This window comes from Oncorhynchus masou, chromosome 12, assembly GCF_036934945.1.
Source record: "Oncorhynchus masou masou isolate Uvic2021 chromosome 12, UVic_Omas_1.1, whole genome shotgun sequence".
NCBI classification, from domain to species: domain Eukaryota; kingdom Metazoa; phylum Chordata; class Actinopteri; order Salmoniformes; family Salmonidae; genus Oncorhynchus; species Oncorhynchus masou.
Window position 1 is genome coordinate 25,937,242 of NC_088223.1, and position 20,768 is coordinate 25,958,009.

General features: G+C 44.7%; 1 protein-coding gene across 1 annotated transcript in view; it reads left to right on the forward strand.

Annotated features, from left to right (window-relative positions):
* Positions 1-9,693: 9,693 nt before the first annotated feature.
* The window catches only part of LOC135549768 (thrombospondin type-1 domain-containing protein 7A-like), a 183,629-nt gene continuing 172,554 nt past the window's right edge, over positions 9,694-20,768 (forward strand). Inside the window, exon 1 of the mRNA XM_064980044.1 lies at positions 9,694-10,245. Within this exon, the coding sequence (XP_064836116.1) occupies positions 10,089-10,245 (157 nt within the window). The 5' untranslated portion in view covers positions 9,694-10,088. The remainder of the gene's footprint in view (positions 10,246-20,768) is intronic.

Consider the following 20,768-nt stretch of genomic DNA (forward strand, 5'->3'; position numbering starts at 1 on the left):
TCTGAGGGAAATACAATGCATTTGGAAAGTTTTCAGAGCCCTTTCACTTTTCCATATTTTGTTGTAACAGCCTTTATCTAAAATTGATTAAATTATGTAAAAACATTTTTTAAAGGCGCATGACAACCCGCTTGGAGTTTTCCAAAAGCCACCTAAAGGACTCAGACCATGAGAAACCACATTCTCTGATCTGATAAAACCAAGATTTGGCCTGAAATCCCGAGCGTCACGCCTGGAGGAAACCTGGCAACATCACTACGGTGAAGTAAGGTGGTGGCAGCATCATGCTGTGGGGATGTTTTTCAGCAGCAGGGACTGGGAGACTAGTCAGAATCGAGGGAAAGATGTACGGCGCAAAGTAAAGAGATCCTTGATGAAAACCTGCTCCAGAGCGCTCAGGACCTCAGACTGGGACAACAGTTCACCTTCCAACAGGACAACGACCCTAAGCACACAGCCAAGACAAAGCAAGAGTGGCTTTGGAACAAGTCTCTGAATGTCCTTGAGTGGCTCAGCCAGAGCCCGGACTTGGCAATTTCCCGATCGAACATCTCTGGAGATACCTGAAAATAGCTGTGCAGCGACACTCCCCATCCAACTTGACAGAGCTAGTTTGGAGAGAAGAATGGGAGAAACTCCCAAAATATAGGTGTGCCATGCTTGTAGTGTCATACCCAAGACGAATTGAGGCTGTAATCTCTGCCAAAGGTGATTTAACAAAGTACTAAGTAAAGGGTCTGAATACTAATGTACATGTGATATTTCAGTTTTTTATTTTTAATACATTTGCAAAAACATATTTTTTTTCTTTGTCATTATGGGGTTTTGTTTGTGGATTGATGATAACGGTGTAACATAAGTCAAGGGGTCTGACTACTTTCCCAAATGCACTGTATGTGTCTCTAATATGGTCATACATTTAGCAGGAGGTGAGGAAGTGCAGCTCAGTTTCCACCTCATTTTGTGGGCAGTGAGCACATAGCCTGTCTTCTCTTGAGAGTCGGGTCTGCCTACGGCAGCCTTTCTCAAAGCAAGGCTATGCTCACTGAGTCTGTACATAGTCAAAGCTTTCCTTCAGTTTGGGTCAGTCACAGTGGTCAGATATTCTGCCACTGTGTGCTCACTGTTTAGGGCCAAATAGCATTCTAGTTTGCTCCGTTTGTTAATTCTTTCCAATGTGTCAATTATTTATCTTATTGTTTTCTCATGATTTGGTGGGGTCTCTCTCTCTCTCGCTCTCTCAGATGGTTAATAAATGACCTCCACCACCACCGTCTCTATTTGCATATCTGTTTTCAGCAAATTCATTGTGAATTTATCTACCACATCTCAGGTAATTATGTTAGAATATGACAATTGGAAGAAAATTGTATGACAAGGATGGACAAATACTGTCGGTGTAAGCAAGGAGTTATGAGCCATGCTGACGAAACAGATTGTTCCCCGATTTGAACAGTGAACAGTTGAACAGATTGCTCCCCGATTTGAACAGTGAACAGTTGAACAGATTGCTCCCCGATTTGAACAGTGAACAGTTGAACAGATTGCTCCCTGATTTGAACAGTGAACAGTTGAACAGATTGCTCCCCGATTTGAACAGTGAACAGTTGAACAGATTGCTCCCTGATTTGAACAGTGAACAGTTGAACAGATTGTCCCCGATTTGAACAGTGAACAGTTGAACAGATTGCTCCCTGATTTGAACAGTGAACAGTTGAACAGATTGCTCCCCGATTTGAACAGTGAACAGTTGAACAGATTGCTCCCTGATTTGAACAGTGAACAGTTGAACAGATTGCTCCCCGATTTGAACAGTGAACAGTTGAACAGATTGCTCCCCGATTTGAACAGTGAACAGTTGAACAGATTGTTCCCCGATTTGAACAGTGAACAGTTGAAAAGATTGCTCCCCGATTTGAACAGTGAACAGTTGAACAGATTGCTCCCTGATTTGAACAGTGAACAGTTGAACAGATTGCTCCCTGATTTGAACAGTGAACAGTTGAACAGATTGCTCCCTGATTTGAACAGTGAACAGTTGAACAGATTGCTCCCCGATTTGAACAGTGAACAGTTGAACAGATTGCTCCCTGATTTGAACAGTGAACAGTTGAACAGATTGCTCCCTGATTTGAACAGTGAACAGTTGAACAGATTGCTCCCTGATTTGAACAGTGAACAGTTGAACAGATTGCTCTAACATTATGCAAAGGGACCTACCTATTCGGTCACATAGACCTTCGTCAGGCATCACATGTTGACCCCCAGACAATACCTCTGTTTACGTTCTTGTTTGTTGTTTTTACGTGAATCTCCAGGGGTTGGCCCTAACCCCTTTAAATCCTCTTTGGGGTGCTTTAAATCCTCTGTGGGGTGTGTGGGTGTGTGTGTGCGTGCGTGCGTGCATGCGTGAGTGCGGGCGGACTAAAAGCAGGGTGCTTTGGTCGCTTTGTTCCCCCAATCTAGGAAGCGCTCTAAACCAATGGAGCAGAAGACAATGGGACCATTGGTTGGGCTGAGGGTCCGTAGTCACACAAACACTCGCGCATGCACATACACACTTATGCACATGCATGTACACACACACAGGTCCTGAGATTCCGCCTGAGTGAACTCATTTCAGGGTTGATTTGCCTTGACGGATATGAGCTGTTTGGATTAGTGTTCAGTCTCTTTGTTCCTGATTGGGAAGGGGTCACAACAACCCTCACACACACAATACACCCATCCACACACACATATATATATACACACACACACACACACACACACACACACACACACACACACACACACACACACACACACACACACACACACACTTAAATAACAGATGCCCCAATTGCTTTTCACACCGCAAATTATAATTTTCACGCCGTTGTTGCTGCACATATCTGTGTCATGCTGCACATATCTGTGTCATGCTGCACATATCTGTGTCATGCTGCTCATATCTATGCATTTCCTAGTGCAGTGGTATTACCAGACTTCTGAAGAAAAGGGCTAAAGGAGGCTCTTTCTGCTTCCTTAGATACAATACCTCAATCTATAAGCCTGTGTGCAACCTGTTTTTCTATGTGTCTATATACACAGACACTCTGGAGAAATAAATGGGTTGTTTCAGTATAATACAGTCAAGTCTCTCAGACTTTGTCTTGGCGATCCAAGTCATTAATGTTGTCATTGGTCTTATGATCTGAACAAGTCACCGTCTTGATAGTGAATGTGTTTGTGCCATGTTTTAATGTGCAGGATATGATGGTCTGTGAACCCTTCTGATGGCTTGACAATAGAGATCACTCCGTTTATATTCTCCTCAAGGTACAAGGTAAAAATCAGTCGTTCTGCCCCTGAGCAAGGCTCTGTTCCCTGGGCTCCGAAGACGCCGTCCACACCTCTCTGATTCAGACGGGTTGGTTTACATGTGGAAGACACATTTCAGTTGAATGCATTCAGTTGTCCAACTGACTAGGTATCCCCCCTTTCCTTCCCTCTTCCTCTAAATGCTTTAATTGATTTCTGGAGTGTGTGAAACAATAGTCAATAGTTAATTACATTAGGTGAGGTGTCGCGCTGCTCTTTTTGTTGTTCTCCCTCATTGTCTCCCTGTTCCTGTTCTTTAACCACAATGCATCCCTTTGATAACATTTGCATATTTAAATGAGATCAGCTCAACTGGGCTGGCCTCTCCAGCCAGATTGGTTGAGTCTCCCTCCCGCCCTCTACCCCTCCCCCTTCCCGCTCAAGCTGTTACGTTACTGCTAAACGCTCAAGTGGCACTCTGGGAATTGTGTGTCGCCAGGCCATGCTTTCTGCAAGACTAAAACAAAACAGAGAATAAGAAAGCAAGGCCATAATGCTCCGTAGTATTGGCTTAGGCCATCAAAGCACAAAGCCAATGAAGCTATACGACAGTACATGTCTATTGTCTATGTGGAACTGAAACAGTTCATGAGGCAGCAATAGCCTTCTCCATGTTCCTATCCCTATGTAATATCTGGGTACATGTTTTCACAATCACATGTCACTCCAATTCACCGGACAAAACTGTAATCTAACATTTCCTGTTTTGATGACGCTCCTTTAAAGGAAGCTTTAATGGCTCTCCGTGTGTGTGTGCGCGCATAGCATTGAGCTGTGTATAGTAGAGTGGACTGCATGGTGGTCTCTGTTGTATGGTGTTATATGATGATGTTCAACCCATTGTGACAATAATTACAGAATGTAGCTGATAGGATAACAGAATTAAACAATGGATGTAATGTGCTGTGTTCTACTGAATTTGCATTAGTTATATGGTACAATGGTAGGCTATGTACACTTCCGTTCAAAAGTTTGGGGTCACTTAGAAATGTCCTTGTTTTTGAAAGAAAAGCACATTTTTGTCCATTAATATAACATTAAATTGATCAGAAATACAGTGTAGACATTGTTAATGTTGTAAATGACTATAGTGCCTGGAAACTGATTTTTCTATGGAATATCTACTTAGGCAAACAGAGGCCCTGTCATGACGTGGCCCTTTCTGGGTATATATCGTGGCTCCCCCCTCTCTCTCTCTCTCTCTCCTACATCCTGGTTCTGTTATCTCAGGTCATAAATTCCTGGTGGAGACTCTCTCCCCCTGGTCACACAGTATGGAGAGAGAGCGTTTCACATTAGAACAAAAGACCTTCTACTACATCACAGAATTTGAGAACTGAACAATATCCATATTTTGGATATTGTTTAATCGGTTGGTGGAGAAGCCAGCTACGACCTGATCCATTTTGTTTCATGTTTGTGACCTCATGAAAGAAAATACAGCCACATTACCCTAACTCTGTTTATACAGGTTCCTCAGTTATGAGATTTGCATCTAATTATTGTATAAAATGAATGAGTAAAGATGAAACTCTTTGTGAAATGATGTGATGTTAAACCTTTAATGTGAGAGAATTGTATTCCCTTTAAAGTTGAACTAAGTCATTGGCCCGCCCCCGTGAGCACAGATATGATTTGGCGCCATGGAACAGCCCTTTCCTATTGTTACGAATAAAAGTCTTTCCCGCTCTCTCACAGTCCACACCTACTTCCCTTTGTCCACCAAGCCATCATATCGGCTTAGCCCACTAGGGAATCTTCCCTATCCTTGTAACCAATATCTACTGTTTGTTTGTTTATGCAGTTCTGTGATTATTTAGTTAGTTAGTAAATAAAGGATTAAACCAATTGGTGTGTGGATGATTTATAGCAAAAGCTGGGTTTGTGCAGATAACGTTTGACGTTTGGATAGAGACTGACGTGAGTTAAAGAATAATTAATTAATAGAAGACCAATTGATCACATATTAAAATAGAATTATATTCGGAAAATTATAACTTTGTAATCTGAAGATTTTCAATGGTGCCCTGACATCCTAGTTAAATAAATGTACATGATTAGTTTAATCACATAATAATAATTGAGAATTGATTTGATAAAATAACAGTCTTCACTTTTAATGATGCCAAAGACACGACAGCCCATTATCAGCAACCATGATTGGTGTTCCAACTCCTGTGTTCCAATGGCATGTTGTGTTAGCTAATCCAAGTCTATAATTTTAAAAGGCTAATTGATCATTAGAAAACCCTTTTGCAATTATGTTAGCACAGCTGAAAACTGTTTCTCGCATGGAATAGCCTTCATTTCTCAGAACAAGAATAGACTGACAAGTTTCAGAAGAAAGTTATTTGTTTCAGAAGAAAGTTCTTTGTTTCTAGCCATTTTGAGCCTGGAATCGAACCCACAAATGCTGATGCTCCAGATACTCAACTGGTCTAAAGAAGGACAGTTTTATTGCTTCTTTAATCAGGACAACAGTTTTCAGCTGTGCTAACATAATTGTAAAATGGTTTTCTAATGATCAATTAGCCTTTTAAAATGATAAACTTGGATTAGCTAACACAACGTGCCATTGGAACACAGGAGTGATGGTTGCTGATAATGGGCCTTTGTTTGCCTATGTAGATATATATTCCATAGAAAATAAGCTGTTTCCAGGTACTATAGTCATTTACAACATTATCAATGTCTAAACTGTATTTCTGATCAATTTGATGTCATTTAAATGGACAATTTTTTTTGCTTTTCTTTCAAAATCAAGGACATCAAGTGACCCCAAACTTTTGACCGGTAGTGTATATTTTCTCTCATTCTGTGTGAGTGTGTGTGTGTGAGAGTGTGTGTGTGTGTGTATGTGTGTGTGTGTGTGTGTGTGTGTAGCTCTGTGATGAGTGCATGTGGTGTTGTGCTGAAAGTCATTACGCCCAACTCTCCTTAGATATCCTCCCATTACACAGCACTATCTTTTACACAGCTGATTCTCTCCATCCCTCTTCCGCTTTCCCCTCACACCTCTACCCTCTTTAATGTCTCCCTCTCTCCCTGCCCTCTGTGTCATTCTTCCCTCACCTTCTTTTTCGCTGCCTCTGTCTATTTCCACTCTCCATCTCTCTCTCTCTCTCTCTCTCTCTCTCTCTCTCTCTCTCTCCCTCTCTCTCTCTGCTTAGCTGTTAATGTATTTGTTGAGACTGCAGAGGCGGCCAGTGTTAGTGATGGCCATGCCACAGGGAGTCTGGTATCGTCTCAGTCTGTCTCTGTCTCTGTGCCCAGCTCTGTTTGTGAGTTTTAAATGAGAGCGGCTGAAGCTGTAATCCACCCAGCTGATTCCTTCTAATCAGGGTTGTGCACAAAACCCTTTAAACCTCTGGTAAGCCCTCTCTGTCTTCCTCCCACTCTCTCCCCCTATTTTTTCTCTCTCTCCCTCTTTCTCTCTCCCTCTTTCTCTCTCTCTCTCTCTCTCTCTCTCTCTCTCTCTCTCTCTCTCCCTCCCCCTCTCTCTTGGCGCTGCTGTCCGGCTTTAGACTGTCGTTGGCTTGAGAGAGTGAGGCCAGAAGTTCAACTAGGTGTTAGGATGGGGGGTAAGGAGGTGTGAGGAGACTGTTGGAAGTGCCTGCAGAGGAGGGGAGGATAAGAGGACAACTTCTTTGTTTCTAAACTAAATAAAATTACCAATGTCATCATTCAGACAGCTGTCTGTTGTCATTAATCCCACAAAGCTTGACACAGTATGTGTCTGTGTGTGTGAAGCAGCACTGCACACATTTGTTTGTCCGTGCATGTGTCTGTGTGTGTGTGTAAGAAGCAGTGCTTAGGGAGCAGAGCTGGTGAATAGAGTCCTTCTGGCTCTGACTTGGCTAATTTGTTGAGCGGCGTGGGCTTCCTGGTTACAGCTAGCAGGGGGTGAGATCTCCCTTTATTAACCTAATGGCTGTGAAACTACCACATCGGATGGTAGGCTGGGGAGGAGGAAGGGTGAGGAGGGGGGAGAGGATAAGGGGAATGGGGAGCAGAGGAGTAGGGTGCAGGGGTTGTGGTCAAGGATATTGGGCGAGGGAGGGTTGTCTTGAGCCACTTGGCGAAAGAGGGTGTGGATGACATCTCCAATCTAAAATCAAATCGAGAGTCGGCTTTCTATTCCGCAACAAAGCCTCCTTCACTCACGCCGCCAAACTTACCCTTGTAAAACTGACTATCCTACCGATCCTCGACTTCGGCGATGTCATCTACAAAATAGCTTCCAATACTCTACTCAGCAAACTGGATGCAGTTTATCACAGTGCCATCCGTTTTGTTACTAAAGCACCTTATACCACCCACCACTGCGACCTGTATGCTCTAGTCGGCTGGCCCTCGCTACATATTCGTCGCCAGACCCACTGGCTCCAGGTCATCTACAAGTCCATGCTAGGTAAAGCTCCTCCTTATCTCAATTCACTGGTCACGATGGCAACACCCATCCTTGGCACGCGCTCCAGCAGGTGTATCTCACTGATCATCCCTAAAGCCAACACCTCATTTGGCCGCCTTTCGTTACAGTTCTCTGCTGCCTGTGACTGGAACGAATTGCAAAAATCGCTGAAGTTGGAGACTTTTATCTCCCTCACCAACTTTAAACATCTGAGCAGCTAACCGATCACTGCAGCTGTACATAGTCTATCGGTAAATAGCCCACCCAATTTTACCTACCTCATCCCAAAACTGTTTATATTTATTTACTTTTCTGCTCTTTTGCACACCAATATCTCTACCTGTACATGACCATCTGATCATTTATCACTCCAGTGTTAATCTGCAAAATTGTAATTATTCGCCTACCTCCTCATGCCTTTTGCACACAATGTATATAGACTCTCTTTTTTCTACTGTGTTATTGACTTGTTAATTGTTTACTCCATGTGTAACTCTGCGTTGTCTGTTCACACTGCTATGCTTTATCTTGGCCAGGTCGCAGTTGTAAATGAGAACTTGTTCTCAACTAGCCTACCTGGTTAAATAAAGGTGAAATAAAATGTAAAAAATAAACTGTGACCATCTATATAGAGGCTATACATACACATAATGAATGGGTAAATCTGATAAAAGAAAAGGTTTTCTATTTTGTATTTGTATTTGCCAATGCAGCAGCTACTCTTCCTGGGGTCCTGCAAAACGAAGGCAGTTATACAATTTTAGAAACATTACAATACATTCAGTACAGAATTATCAACACACTAGTGTGTGTCCTCAGGCCCTTATTCTACTAACACATATCTACAACACAAAATCCATGTGTACTGCACGCCTCCCATAGTCTGTTTTGGTCTTGGGACTGTGTTTTCCTGTCTATTCTAACATATTTATTGTTCAAATTTTGCTGGAGTTTTAGATCATGAAGTACAAACATTATGATGATGTTGGATATGTTTTCCTGTCTTTATGTGAGCTGCATTATGGTTAGAATGAGTGACAATTGCAGTATGTCTGTTATATTGTCAGATTAATTTCCCAGCCTCCTTCTATAGGCAGTCATATTTATAGCCTGGTTTCATTGAGTGGCCTGTTCCTCTCCTGTGTATGATACGGAAACCAGAAGTGTGTGTGTGTGTGTGTGTGTGTGTGTACAGATCGTAGGATCTTAATTTGATCACTCCTTTGTTGCTTGGAATTTGCAAACTTGTAGTGTACTTGATTTTAAAAAAGGCTTTTAAAGTTTGTAATTTTACACTTAGAAATTTCAGATTGATTTTCCCTAACGAAAAATGTACCCACCCCTACAATACTAATCCACATTCACTGTTGCTGCAGGATTATATTCCTGTTGAAGCGAACTGGCTCAAATTAAGATCCTACTTCTGTATGTGTGTGTGTGTGTGTGTGTGTGTGCACTGCAGGATGTTGGGTCTCTGGCTTGAATATCATACAAGGTCAAACCCAGCTGACATCAATAATTCATTGTTTTATTTTACAGACTCATTCAGATGCTCTTTATCCTCCCTCTGTACTGTTTTCAGAGTTCTATCCCCTTACCTCCCTCCCTCTTTCACACACACACACACACACACACACACACACACACACACACACACACACACACACACACACACACACACACACACACACACACACCCTCTGTCCAGCTGCCTGCCTCCACTGATGGGAGCATAGAGCACCAACTAAAAAAATAAGGGTATGAAAGTATGATCAAGACAGCGAGAGAGAAGAGCCACAGAGCGAGAGGGAGGGCAAGTTCGATGGAAAGCAAGAGGGGGAGGGCAAGTGAGTGAGCGAGTGATAGAGCGCGAGAGAGAGAGAGAAGGAGGGAGAGAGAGGGAGGTGCTGCATCAGCTCGGCACACACAGGACGCAGCAACATCAGCAGCCTCGTCTTAGAGGTCTATTGTTCCCTGTTTTCATTACGGACAGACCTCGTTGTCCCTCGCTGACCTAGCCACCACAGAGAGAGAGAGGGAGAGAGAGAGAGAGTGAGAGAGAGAGAGTGAGAGAGAGAGAGATAGAGGAGAACCCTTCATTCACCCAGGATTACTTCTTCTTAGAGGAACGGACGGAACAACCCTCGTGTGAGAAAGGGACAAAAGCAAAGGGAGCAGAGTACACTTCTCCGCTGTGTCTGCCCGCCTCCTCAGCGTGTTTTTCTGTCTCCACTGTGTTGCCTTCTCCGTTCTTTTTCTATTTGGTTTTCTGTTATTGTGTGGATACTATCCACACGGTCCCCCTGCAAGAGCCATGGGGTTGCCCGGTGGAGTGAAGGGGATGCTGGGTGTGTGGAGGGAGTTACTTCCCTCTTACTGGAGGCTGGTGCTGATCCTCTTCTGGATCTCTGGAGCCACAGAGGCACAAACTGCAGCCGACACCAAACCAACTGTCTACGTCTGGCAAACAGGTAATGCTCTACTACTGCTGTGCTGTTCATTCATTCGGTCACCACGCTGAAAATAGAGGTGTCGAGAAAGATATCGTCCTCTGTTACTAGATGTACAGTGCAGCAGACTACTCTCTCTCTTTCTTTCTCTCTCTCTCTCTCTCTCTCTCTGTCTGTCTGTCTGTCTGTCTGTCTGTCTGTCTGTCTGTCTGTCTGTCTGTCTGTCTGTCTGTCTGTCTGTCTGTCTGTCTGTCTGTCTGTCTGTCTGTCTGTCTGTCTGTCTGTCTGTCTGTGTCTGTCTGTCTGTCTTACTCTTGAGTGTTAGACTGGAATCACTTCATGAAATATTAATTTGAAGATGTTTGTTGATGTTGCTGAGTGGTGGTGATTGTTTATCGTGGAAGGGCTTGAGGGTGTTACTGTATGTTGTACTATATAACTGTACCTACCTGAACCTGTTCAATCTGCTTGTCTGAGTCCCAAGTAGCCCTGATCAAAAGTGGTGCACTAAGCCTTGTACTTTTGTTGTCTATGTTTTCTTATTGCTTTTGCTTACTGCTCTGGGGGATACAGTTTAGACTCTGACCATCGAATCAAGAGCATTTGAGAAGAATGGGGCATGTTTTTAGAATGAAAAGAAACAAAGGTACTACTCCCTCAAGCCGGATTCACACCTGCTGTTTGCAGAATAGAGAGACAATTAAACAGGCTGCATGTGTCAGAAGGTTAAGGCACTGGAGATCCTTTTGCGACATCGTGGTATGTGAACATATTTACTGCAGTGAATCCCCAGCCCGCTCTGGCTGTTGCTGAGGGGAGGAGGAGGAGAGGACTGGAGATTGTGGGACTGTGCTTTTCCCCATTCACTCCCATTCACAAGGCTCACAGTGGCAGCTGGTACTGGTCCAACCGCTACAAACCGCTGTTTGACACATTTATCACCATCTGACACATGCAGTTGACGAGTTGCATTACCGGTGGGGTGGTGGATGCTGACGCTGTGGGCATAGGTTCCCTTATGAACATGTGTTTGAACTCTGAACCTGCATGTTGCAAACGAGTGAGCTGCACGTTAGAATGATGTCGATGACCAATACATGTTCATACATTTTTATTATGCTACATATGAGCAGTTGTATAATTGCAGAAACATAATTTATTGTCTCTGTGTTATAAGGTACATTATATATACAAAAGTAAGTGGACACGCCTTCAAATGAATGGATTCCTCTATTTCAGCCACACTCGTTGCTGACGGGTGTATAAAGTCGAGCACACAGCCAAGCAATCTCCATAGACAAACATTGGCAGTAGAAAGGCCTTACTGAAGAGTGACTTTCAACATGCCACCTTTCCAACAAGTCAGTTCATCAAATTTCCGCCCTGCTAGAGCTGCCCCTGTCAACTGTAAGTGCTGTTATTGTGAAATAGAAACATTTAGGAGCAACAACAGCTCAGCCGCAAAGTAGTTGGCCACACAAGCTCACGAAATGGGTGCTGAAGCACGTAGCACGTAAAAATGGCCTGTCCTCGGTTGCAACACTCAATACCCAGTTCCAAACTGCCTCTGGAAGCAACGTCAGCACAACTGTTCTTCGAGAGCTTAATGAAATGGGTTTCCATGGCCGAACAGCCACACACAAAGCTAAGATCACCATGCGCAATGCCAAGTATCGGCTGGAGTGGTGTAAACCTCACTGCCATTGGACTCTGGAGCAGTGGAAACGCGTTCTCTGGAGTGATGAATCACGTTTCACCGTCTGGCAGTCCGACGGACGAATCTGTCCCAATGCATAGTGCCAACTGTACAGTTTGGTGGAGGAGGAATAATGATCTGGGGCTATATTTCATGGTTCCCCTTAGTTCCAGTGAAAAGAAATCTTAACACTACAGTATACAATGACATTCTTGACGATTCTGTGCTTCCAACTTTTTGGCAACAGTTTGGGCAAGGCCCTTTCCTATTTCACCATGACAATGCCCCTGTGCACGAAGCGAGGTCCATACAGAAATTATTTGTTGAGATCGGTGTGTAAGAACTTGACCAGCCTACACAGAGCCCTGACCTCAACCTCATCAAACACCTTTGGGATGAATTGGGATGTCGACTGCAAGCCAGGCCTAATCACCCAACATCAGTGCCCGACCTCACTAATGCTTTGTGACTGAATGGAAGCAAAGGGGGAAGGGGAGTGATGGGGAAGGGGGAGTAAAGGCGGAGTAAAGGCGATGGGGAGGGGACCGATGGATGTTGGATGGGAAGGGCATAGAAGGGGGAAGGAGAGAAGGGGAAGGGGGAGATAAGAGGGTGATGGGGGAAGGGGATGGATGAATGCTTGTATGCTGACCCTGTGGAACAGGATGGGTCCTTGGGATACGCTGGGAAAGATCAATGTCCTATTAGACTGCTGTCTCACCAGGAGATGTCCCTCTCTCTCTCTGGCTTTCTCTCTCTCTCTCCCTCTCTGGCTTTCTCTCTCTCTCTCCCTCTCTGGCTTTCTCTCTCTCTCTCTCTCTGGCTTTCTCTCTCTCTCTCTCTCTCTCTCTCTGGCTTTCTCTCTCTCTCTCTCTCTGGCTTTCTCTCTCTCTCTCTCTGGCTTTCTCTCTCTCTCTCTGGCTTTCTCTCTCTCTCTCTCTCTCTGGCTTTCTCTCTCTCTCTCTGGCTTTCTCTCTCTCTCTCTCTGGCTTTCTCTCTCTCCCTCTCTGGCTTTCTCTCTCTCTCTCTCTGGCTTTCTCTCTCTTTCTCTCTCTTTGGCTTTCTCTCTCTCTCTCTCTGGCTTTCTCTCTCTCTCTCTCTGGCTTTCTCTCTCTCCCTCTCTAACTTTCTCTCTCTCTCTGGCTTTCTCTCTCTCTCTCTCTCTCTCTGGCTTTCTCTCTCTCTCTCTGGCTTTCTCTCTCCCTCTCCCTCTCTGGCTTTCTCTCTCTCTCTCTCTCTGGCTTTCTCTCTCTCTCTCTGGCTTTCTCTCTCCCTCTCCCTCTCTGGCTTTCTCTCTCTCTCTCTCTCTCTGGCTTTCTCTCTCTCTCTCTCTCTGGCTTTCTCTCTCCCTCTCCCTTTCTGGCTTTCTCTCTCCCTCTCCCTCTCTGGCTCTCTCTCTCTCTCTCTCTGGCTTTCTCTCTCTCTCTAACTTTCTCTCTCTCTCTCTCTCTGGCTTTCTCTCTCTCTCACTCTCTGGCTTTCTCTCTCTCTCTCTCTAGCTGTCTCTCTCTCTCTCTCTCTCTCTCTCTCTCTCTCTGGCTTTCTCTCTATCTTCATCCCTTTCCCCTTCACAACTCCCCCCTTTCTCTCCCTGCCACCATCTACTCTCCCCCTCTCTGTTTTTAATGAATTGTGTCACGATACTGAAATGCACCGCATTTCTTTCATATTGGCCTGTATTATTTCAGTGTACAGTGTGCTACTGTTAGAGAGAACTGCAACTTCCACAGTACCCCAACAGTCTGCATTGTGATGCTAGTTTGTCTTGCTAGTGTGGATGGATGTGGTAGTATTCAGAAATGCGATGGATTTCTACAGGGAGGTTTTTATATTCCTGTATTGTAGCGGTCTACAGTGTATTATTGTTTTGGAGACCGTGTTGAGAGATCTGCATTGACGTGGCATGTTGATGAGGTCTCGGGGGTCTCTTGGTGACCCCTTCTGCCCCTGACGTTCAACACAATTACACTGTTTTGTCCAACCTCAGCACATCTGTCTGGTGGTGTGTGCGATTGTAGACTATGGATTGGAGGCTCATCTGGACCCAACCTGATTTATAAAGAAAGGGGTTGGGTTGCGAGCAATACATATTCCTCAGTGATTTTTCTCTCAATGACAGTACATAGATGTACAGTATATCTGTGCAGAGATACATGGAGGAGAGATGTTTTGGGGAGAAGAGAGGGGAGGGGAGTGGTGGATTCCTATATTTCCCAGAGGAGGAAGATATCCATGGGGATGATATGTTAAAGGAAGGAGGAGAGAGGGGAGAAGGGAGGTTCTCCTGAGTGCAGTATTCCTGGTGTCCCTGGCATCGCATGGAGAGGGAAGACATCAAGGGAGAAGGAAAAATCTCAATGAATGTGTAAATGTGCTGAGAGATTCTGAGAATTTATTCCACCTAATTAGTGCATCCAAGCTGCAAAAGCAAACCATTTGACACCAATAGCATCTGTTATATTAGTTAGCAGTACGGTGTGTCTTTCCTTCCTTGTGTTTCCATGCTTGTTTTAGCCATACCTTTGGGGTCTATCACATCCTGTTTTAGCCATACCTTTGGGGTCTATCACATCCTGTTTTAGCCATACCTTTGGGGTCTATCACATCCTGTTTTAGCCATACCTTTGGGGTCTATCACATCCTGTTTTAGCCATACCTTTGGGGTCTATCACATCCTGTTTTAGCCATACCTTTGGGGTCTATCACATCCTGTTTTAGCCATACCTTTGGGGTCTATCACATCCTGTTTTAGCCATACCTTTAGGGTCTATCACATCCTGTTTTGCACATGCCTGGGGTAAGTCCCAATAATCTCTCCTTCTTCCTGCTCGTTCACTACTCCCAACAAATTCAAAAATCATTTGATTGGTGATGGCATCGGCTAGAAGATATTTCTATATACCAGTAATTTCCTTTCAAATCCAGGAAGGGAAGTGAACAAGTGCACATTTAAGGAGGAAGAAGAGATAATTGTCATGCACTCCTGGGTAGTTCCCTAGCTGTCTGCTCCACTTTGGGGCTTCAGACAGACCGTAGTAAATGGAGGCTGTTCTATTGAATCCTACAAAGAGTCTGTCTACAACCGCCGCCAGCCATCACCACTTCATCCTCAGAGATGGACACTTGGTCGTTCTATTGTCCCTAGCATGGCAGTGCTAAGGCTTCTGTGACAGATGCTGTACTGTCTTCTGTCCACAGAGAAAACACAATGGAATCCCTTTACCTCTCAGTCCTTTGTTCCTGCTCCTCCTCCTCCTCCTCTTCCACCTCCAATGGAACAACTGCCTAGTGCCTACCCCCACCCCCTCACGCGCACACACATGCACAGATGCACAAACACGCACGCATGCGCATACACACAGCTCTCTCTCTGAGGCCTGACCTCTGACCTTTGAGCTAGGAGGGGTCTCGTGAGGGCATCGCTAAGAAAGGAGGGCCGGGATGCTGCAGCTTCTACAGGCCAAGTGTCAAGTACTTAATTCAAGCATTTCCACTTGGCTGGTAGCCTGTTCCTATGTGTTTGTGTGTGTGTGCGTGCATGTGTGTATGTTTACATGTCTACAGAAAGCCTAGTGGAGAGCACTCGACCCGTCCTTGTGTTCCATTGTGTGAAGCAGCCTACCATTAACAGGAAGCATGCAGCTCTCAGAAGAAAACATAGGCACATTCACAAATGATTAAAGCCGTTTGTTGTTCACAATTACACTCAAACATCAGATTGCATTGTGCTAAAGACTGGAGGAGCATTATGCTATCAGGGTGTAGATGGAAGGGGATGAAATGGGATTGCTTCCCCAATGACACCCTATTCCCTATCTGGTGCACTACTGTTAATGCACTATATGGTGGATATGGTGTAATTTGGGACACAGCCCCTCACGTCTCCCTAGGATTCATCAAGTGCCAAATTGCTGCTATTATTTTGGCGGGTTTAGCAGAAGAGTCCAGCTGTTCAGCTCTAGCATGGCTGCTCGCCCCAGGTGGAGGATGGACTGAGACACACACATTCACAGACAATTAGGCATGCACACCGTCCTCTAAGCTCAACAGCTTTGGTCTTTGTCTCTCCTTTCCCCTGTCTCAGTTTCTCTCTGTCTCTGTCAATCGTTCTCTCTCTCTTTCAAAGCTGAGAGTCCTTCTGCTTTCTAAGTGTAGCTGTCTGCTCCTCTGGCATCGCCGTATTCATGCTTTAATTTCTCCTTCTCTCCTGACAACCGAGGAAGAATTCCTAATCAGTAGCTTTGAATATTCACGCTGGTAGACAAAAGGAGAGAGACAGTGTGACAGTGAGATTCGCCTTACACACACCTCCAGTCTAGCACTTTCTTTCTAAGACACACACACACATAGGCTTACAGAGAGAGAGAGATTCAAAGACACACTTGCACCCATACACGCACCAACCTAACTCACACACTGCCATCCCATCCTAGCCAATCCCAGTGTGTAGTACCGTGCATGCTCTACCGACACGCCTCATTACTCTGTGTCTGTGTGTGTGTGTGTGTGTGTGTGTGTGTGTGCATGTGTGTGTGTGTGTGTGTGCACTCGTAGTGGGTGGTTGTTGTGTGTTTGGAGCTGTCACCACTACACCTACAGGCCCTGGACACGGGGAGGCTAAGTAATTACATGGACTTGGTTCGATCCTGCTGTTACTGCTGGCTGTGGCCACTGTGTGTGTTTGTGTGTGCTTGTTTGTGTGTGTGTGTGTGTGTGTGTGTGTGTGTGACAGGGGGCCGGGTCAGGGCCAGTTTAACACGACAAGCCCATCAGTCGCCCATAGCACGGTACCTGTCAGCTTGCAATGGCAGCTGGGTAATTACAAGCTGTAGCAATTATAGAGGTGAGGTCACGGGATGAAGACGTGCAAATGAAAACGTTGAAGGAAAAGAGAAATGCCTGCAGACTGTTGGATGCACTATAATAACATATGGCAATAAACAACATGAGCATACAACTGTGCAGTTCATATATTTCCCTTGTGACATATTTAGTACCTTACACTGTGTACGCTTCTTCTGAACAATCCAACAAGCACGCAAATACATTGACTGTTAATGGACTCCTTCCAAATAGGTCTGTGTGTCTGTGTTTTGGACAGGACAGCCGTGACTGTTATCCTACTGAAAATTTGTGGTCCACTGTAACGCCGCTAACCAGCTTACCATGCTTAATAAGGTAGGAACCATCCATTCCCTAAAGGGAACAAATCGGTTCCGTCCTGGCCACTCACGTTCCCTCCAGGGGCTGGTTAGCTGAGCTAAAACGTGCTGCTTGACTCTGCTAATCACTAAGCTTAGCTAAGGAAACTGCTTTAAACCAACACCTGCGCAATCTGCCGCCGCTCACTATGTTCTCCTTTCAGCGACTAGCTAGCTAGGTAGCGCTCCTCACTCTGTGCTCTAAAGGTTAGCTATAAGTAGCTAGCTAACAGTCCTCTTTCTGTGTTCTAATCTCACAGGCTATCTAGCTAGCTTTGAGAGGATACCTCCTGCCTGTTCTAATTAGAGACTTGGTAGCTAGCTAGCCCTCCTTTCTTTGTACTGTACTCTCAGAGGCTAGCTAGCTAACCCTGCTTTGACATATGATCATAGAGCTGAGCCCTGTAGTTCTGTGCACAAACCCACTGCTCTCTAATGCATTGTATGTTTTCCCAGAACTACACACACACCAGGCTGAGAGGAGAGGATATGATGTCTGTAATGAATTAATCATCCTAAGAGGGTGTATATGGAGGAAGGAAAGGTCTGCTACTGTAGGTGGAGAGGATGCTGCATAGGTGACTGCGGTAGCTCTGTGGTACGAGCATTAGCACAAACACATACACCCGGTCACTCACACTTACACACACACACACACACACACACACACACACACACACACACACACACACACACACACACACACACACACACACACACACACACACACACACACACACACACACACACACACACACACACACACACACACACACACACACACACACACACACACACACACACACACACACACACACGCATAGAGTATGCATTCTTGGCCAGAGGAGTGTGTGTTTTGTCATATATACTGAACAAGAATATAGAAATGATTTGGTTGTGCAAACCCACAGTTCCATCAGCTGTCCGGGTGGCTGGTCTCAGACAATCCCATAGGTGAAGAAGCCGGAAGAGGAGGTCCTGGGCTGGCGTGGTTACACGTGGTCTGCGGTTGTGAGGCCGGCTGGACGTACTGCCAAATTCTCTAAAACGACATTGTTGGTAGCTTATGGTAGAGAAATTAACATTAAATTATCCGTCAACAACTCTGGTGGACGTTCCTGCAGCCAATTCTGACAGCCAATTGCACACTCCTTCAAAACTTGAGACATCTGTGGCATTGTGTTGTATGACAAAGCTGTGCATTTTAAAGTGGCCTTTTATTGTCCCCAGCACAAGCTGCACCTGTGTAATGATCCTGCTTTTTAATCAGCTTCTTGATATGCCACGCTTATCAGGTGGATGGAGAAATGCTCACTAACAGGGGATATAAACACATTTGTGAACAAAATTTGAGAGAAATAAGCTTTTTGGGGAGAATGGAACATTTCTGGTATCTTTTACTTCAGCTCTTAAACATGGGACCAACACTTTACATGTTACATTTATATTTTTGTTCAGTGTACATGGAGTACAGGGGTGCATAGAAGATAAGCTGACAGGCAGTAGGCTCACCTCTGGCAGTCAAGTCAATGTAGCAGGATGAGCGAGAGAGTGACAGAGTGTGATGGAGAGAGAGAGGGATACATTGAGAGAGAGAGGGATAGATTGAGAAATAGAGAGAGAGAGAGAGAGAGAGAGGGGTGGATAGATTTAGAAAAATGAGAGAGGGATAGATTGAGAGAGAGAGAGATGAATAGTTAGATGGGGTTTAAGCCAGAGTAAATAGGCCAGGTTTACATAAGGCATAAGGACTGGAGGTAAACACTCTGTCCTGTCTTTATATCATCATCCACACTGGCCTCCTCTGTGCCAGCTAACATCGTACAAACCCCTTAACACCTACAAAACCCTTTAAACGCCCCTTAAACACATTAACAGCTGCTTATTACTACATTATTCATGATAGTGAAACAAAGGGAGCTCATTCCTCTCAGGAAATAAAGCCCAGTCGCCGGTAGCAAGACACGTCCAGCTTTACAAGGCCCTAAGGAAGTCCACCAAGTCACAACATGACTGGTAGTGGAAGTGGTGGGGAATTTGGATCAGGGTCAAAGAGTCACAATTTCCCATTACTAAATTATGCACCCAAAGCCTCATAGATCTGAGTTGAAGAACGAGGAAAGTTCTTTCCCCTGTAACTATTCCCGAGGTCGTTGCTGTAAATGAGAATGTGTTCTCAGTCAACTTACCTGGTAAAATAAGGGTAAAATATACATTTTAATACATTACCTGTTTTATGAATGAGAGGGTAAACCGAGGTCCTCAGTGCAGTAGTAAAATGTAAGATGTGTGCATGCGTTCACACACACACACACACACACACACACACACACACGCGCGCGCACACACACACACACACACACACACACACACACACACACACACACACACACACACACACACACACACACACACACACACACACACACACACACACACACACACACACACACACACACACACACACACACACACACACACACTTCCTATCTGTCTCTGTAAATCTCCCCATCCAATCAAGTAAGATGACATTAGCTAATGGAGATCTTGATCCCATCTCCAGTTAGGTGTACAATACCAGTCACAAGTTTGGACACAACTACTCATTCTACCATTTTACTTTATTTTTTACTATTTTCTACATTGTAGAATAATAGTGAAGACATTAAATAACACATATGGAATCATGTAGTAACCAAAAAAGTGTTGTTGAACAAATCAAAACATATTTTAGATTGGTATTGGTATTCTCTCAACCAGCTTCACCTGGAATGCTTTTCTAAAAGTATTGAAGGAGTTACCACATATGCTGAGCACTTGTTGGCTACTTTTCCTCGTTGGCTGCTTTTCCTTCACTCTGCGTTCCAACTCATCCCAAACCATCTCAATTGGGTTGAGGTTGGGTGATTGTGGAGGCCAGGTCATCTGATGCAGCACTCCATCACTCTCCTTCTTGGTCAAATAGCCCCTTCACAGCCTGGAGGTGTGTTGGGTCATTGGCCGGTTGAAAAACAAATGATGGTCCCACTAAGCGCAAACCAGATGGGATGGCGTATTGCTGCACAATGCTGTGGTAGCCATGCTGGTTAAGTGTGCCTTGAATTCTAAATAAATCAGACAGTGCCACCAGCAAAGCACCTCCACACCATCACACCTCCTCCTCCATGCTTCACGGTGGGAACCACATATTATGCAGAGATCATCCGTTCAGCTATTCTGTGTTTCACAAAGACACAGCGGTTGGAACTAAAAATCTCAAATTTGGACTCATCAGACCAAAGGACTGATTTCCACCAGTCTGATGTCCATTGCTCGTGTCTCTTGTTCCAAGCAAGTATCTTCTTCTTATTGGTGCAATTCGACCATGAAGGCCTGATTCACACAGTCTCCTCTGAACAGTTGATGTTGAGATGTGTCTGTTACTTGAACTCTGTGAAGCATTTATTTGGTCTGCAATCTCTGAGGCTGGTAACTCTTATGAACTTAATCTCTGCAGCAGAGGTAAATCTGGGTCTTCCTTTCCTGTGGTGTTCATCATGAGATTTCATCATAGTGCTTGATGGTTTTTGCAACTGCACTTGAAGAAACTTTAAAAGTTCTTGAAATGTTCCGCATTGGCTGACCTTCATGTCTTAAAGTAATGATGG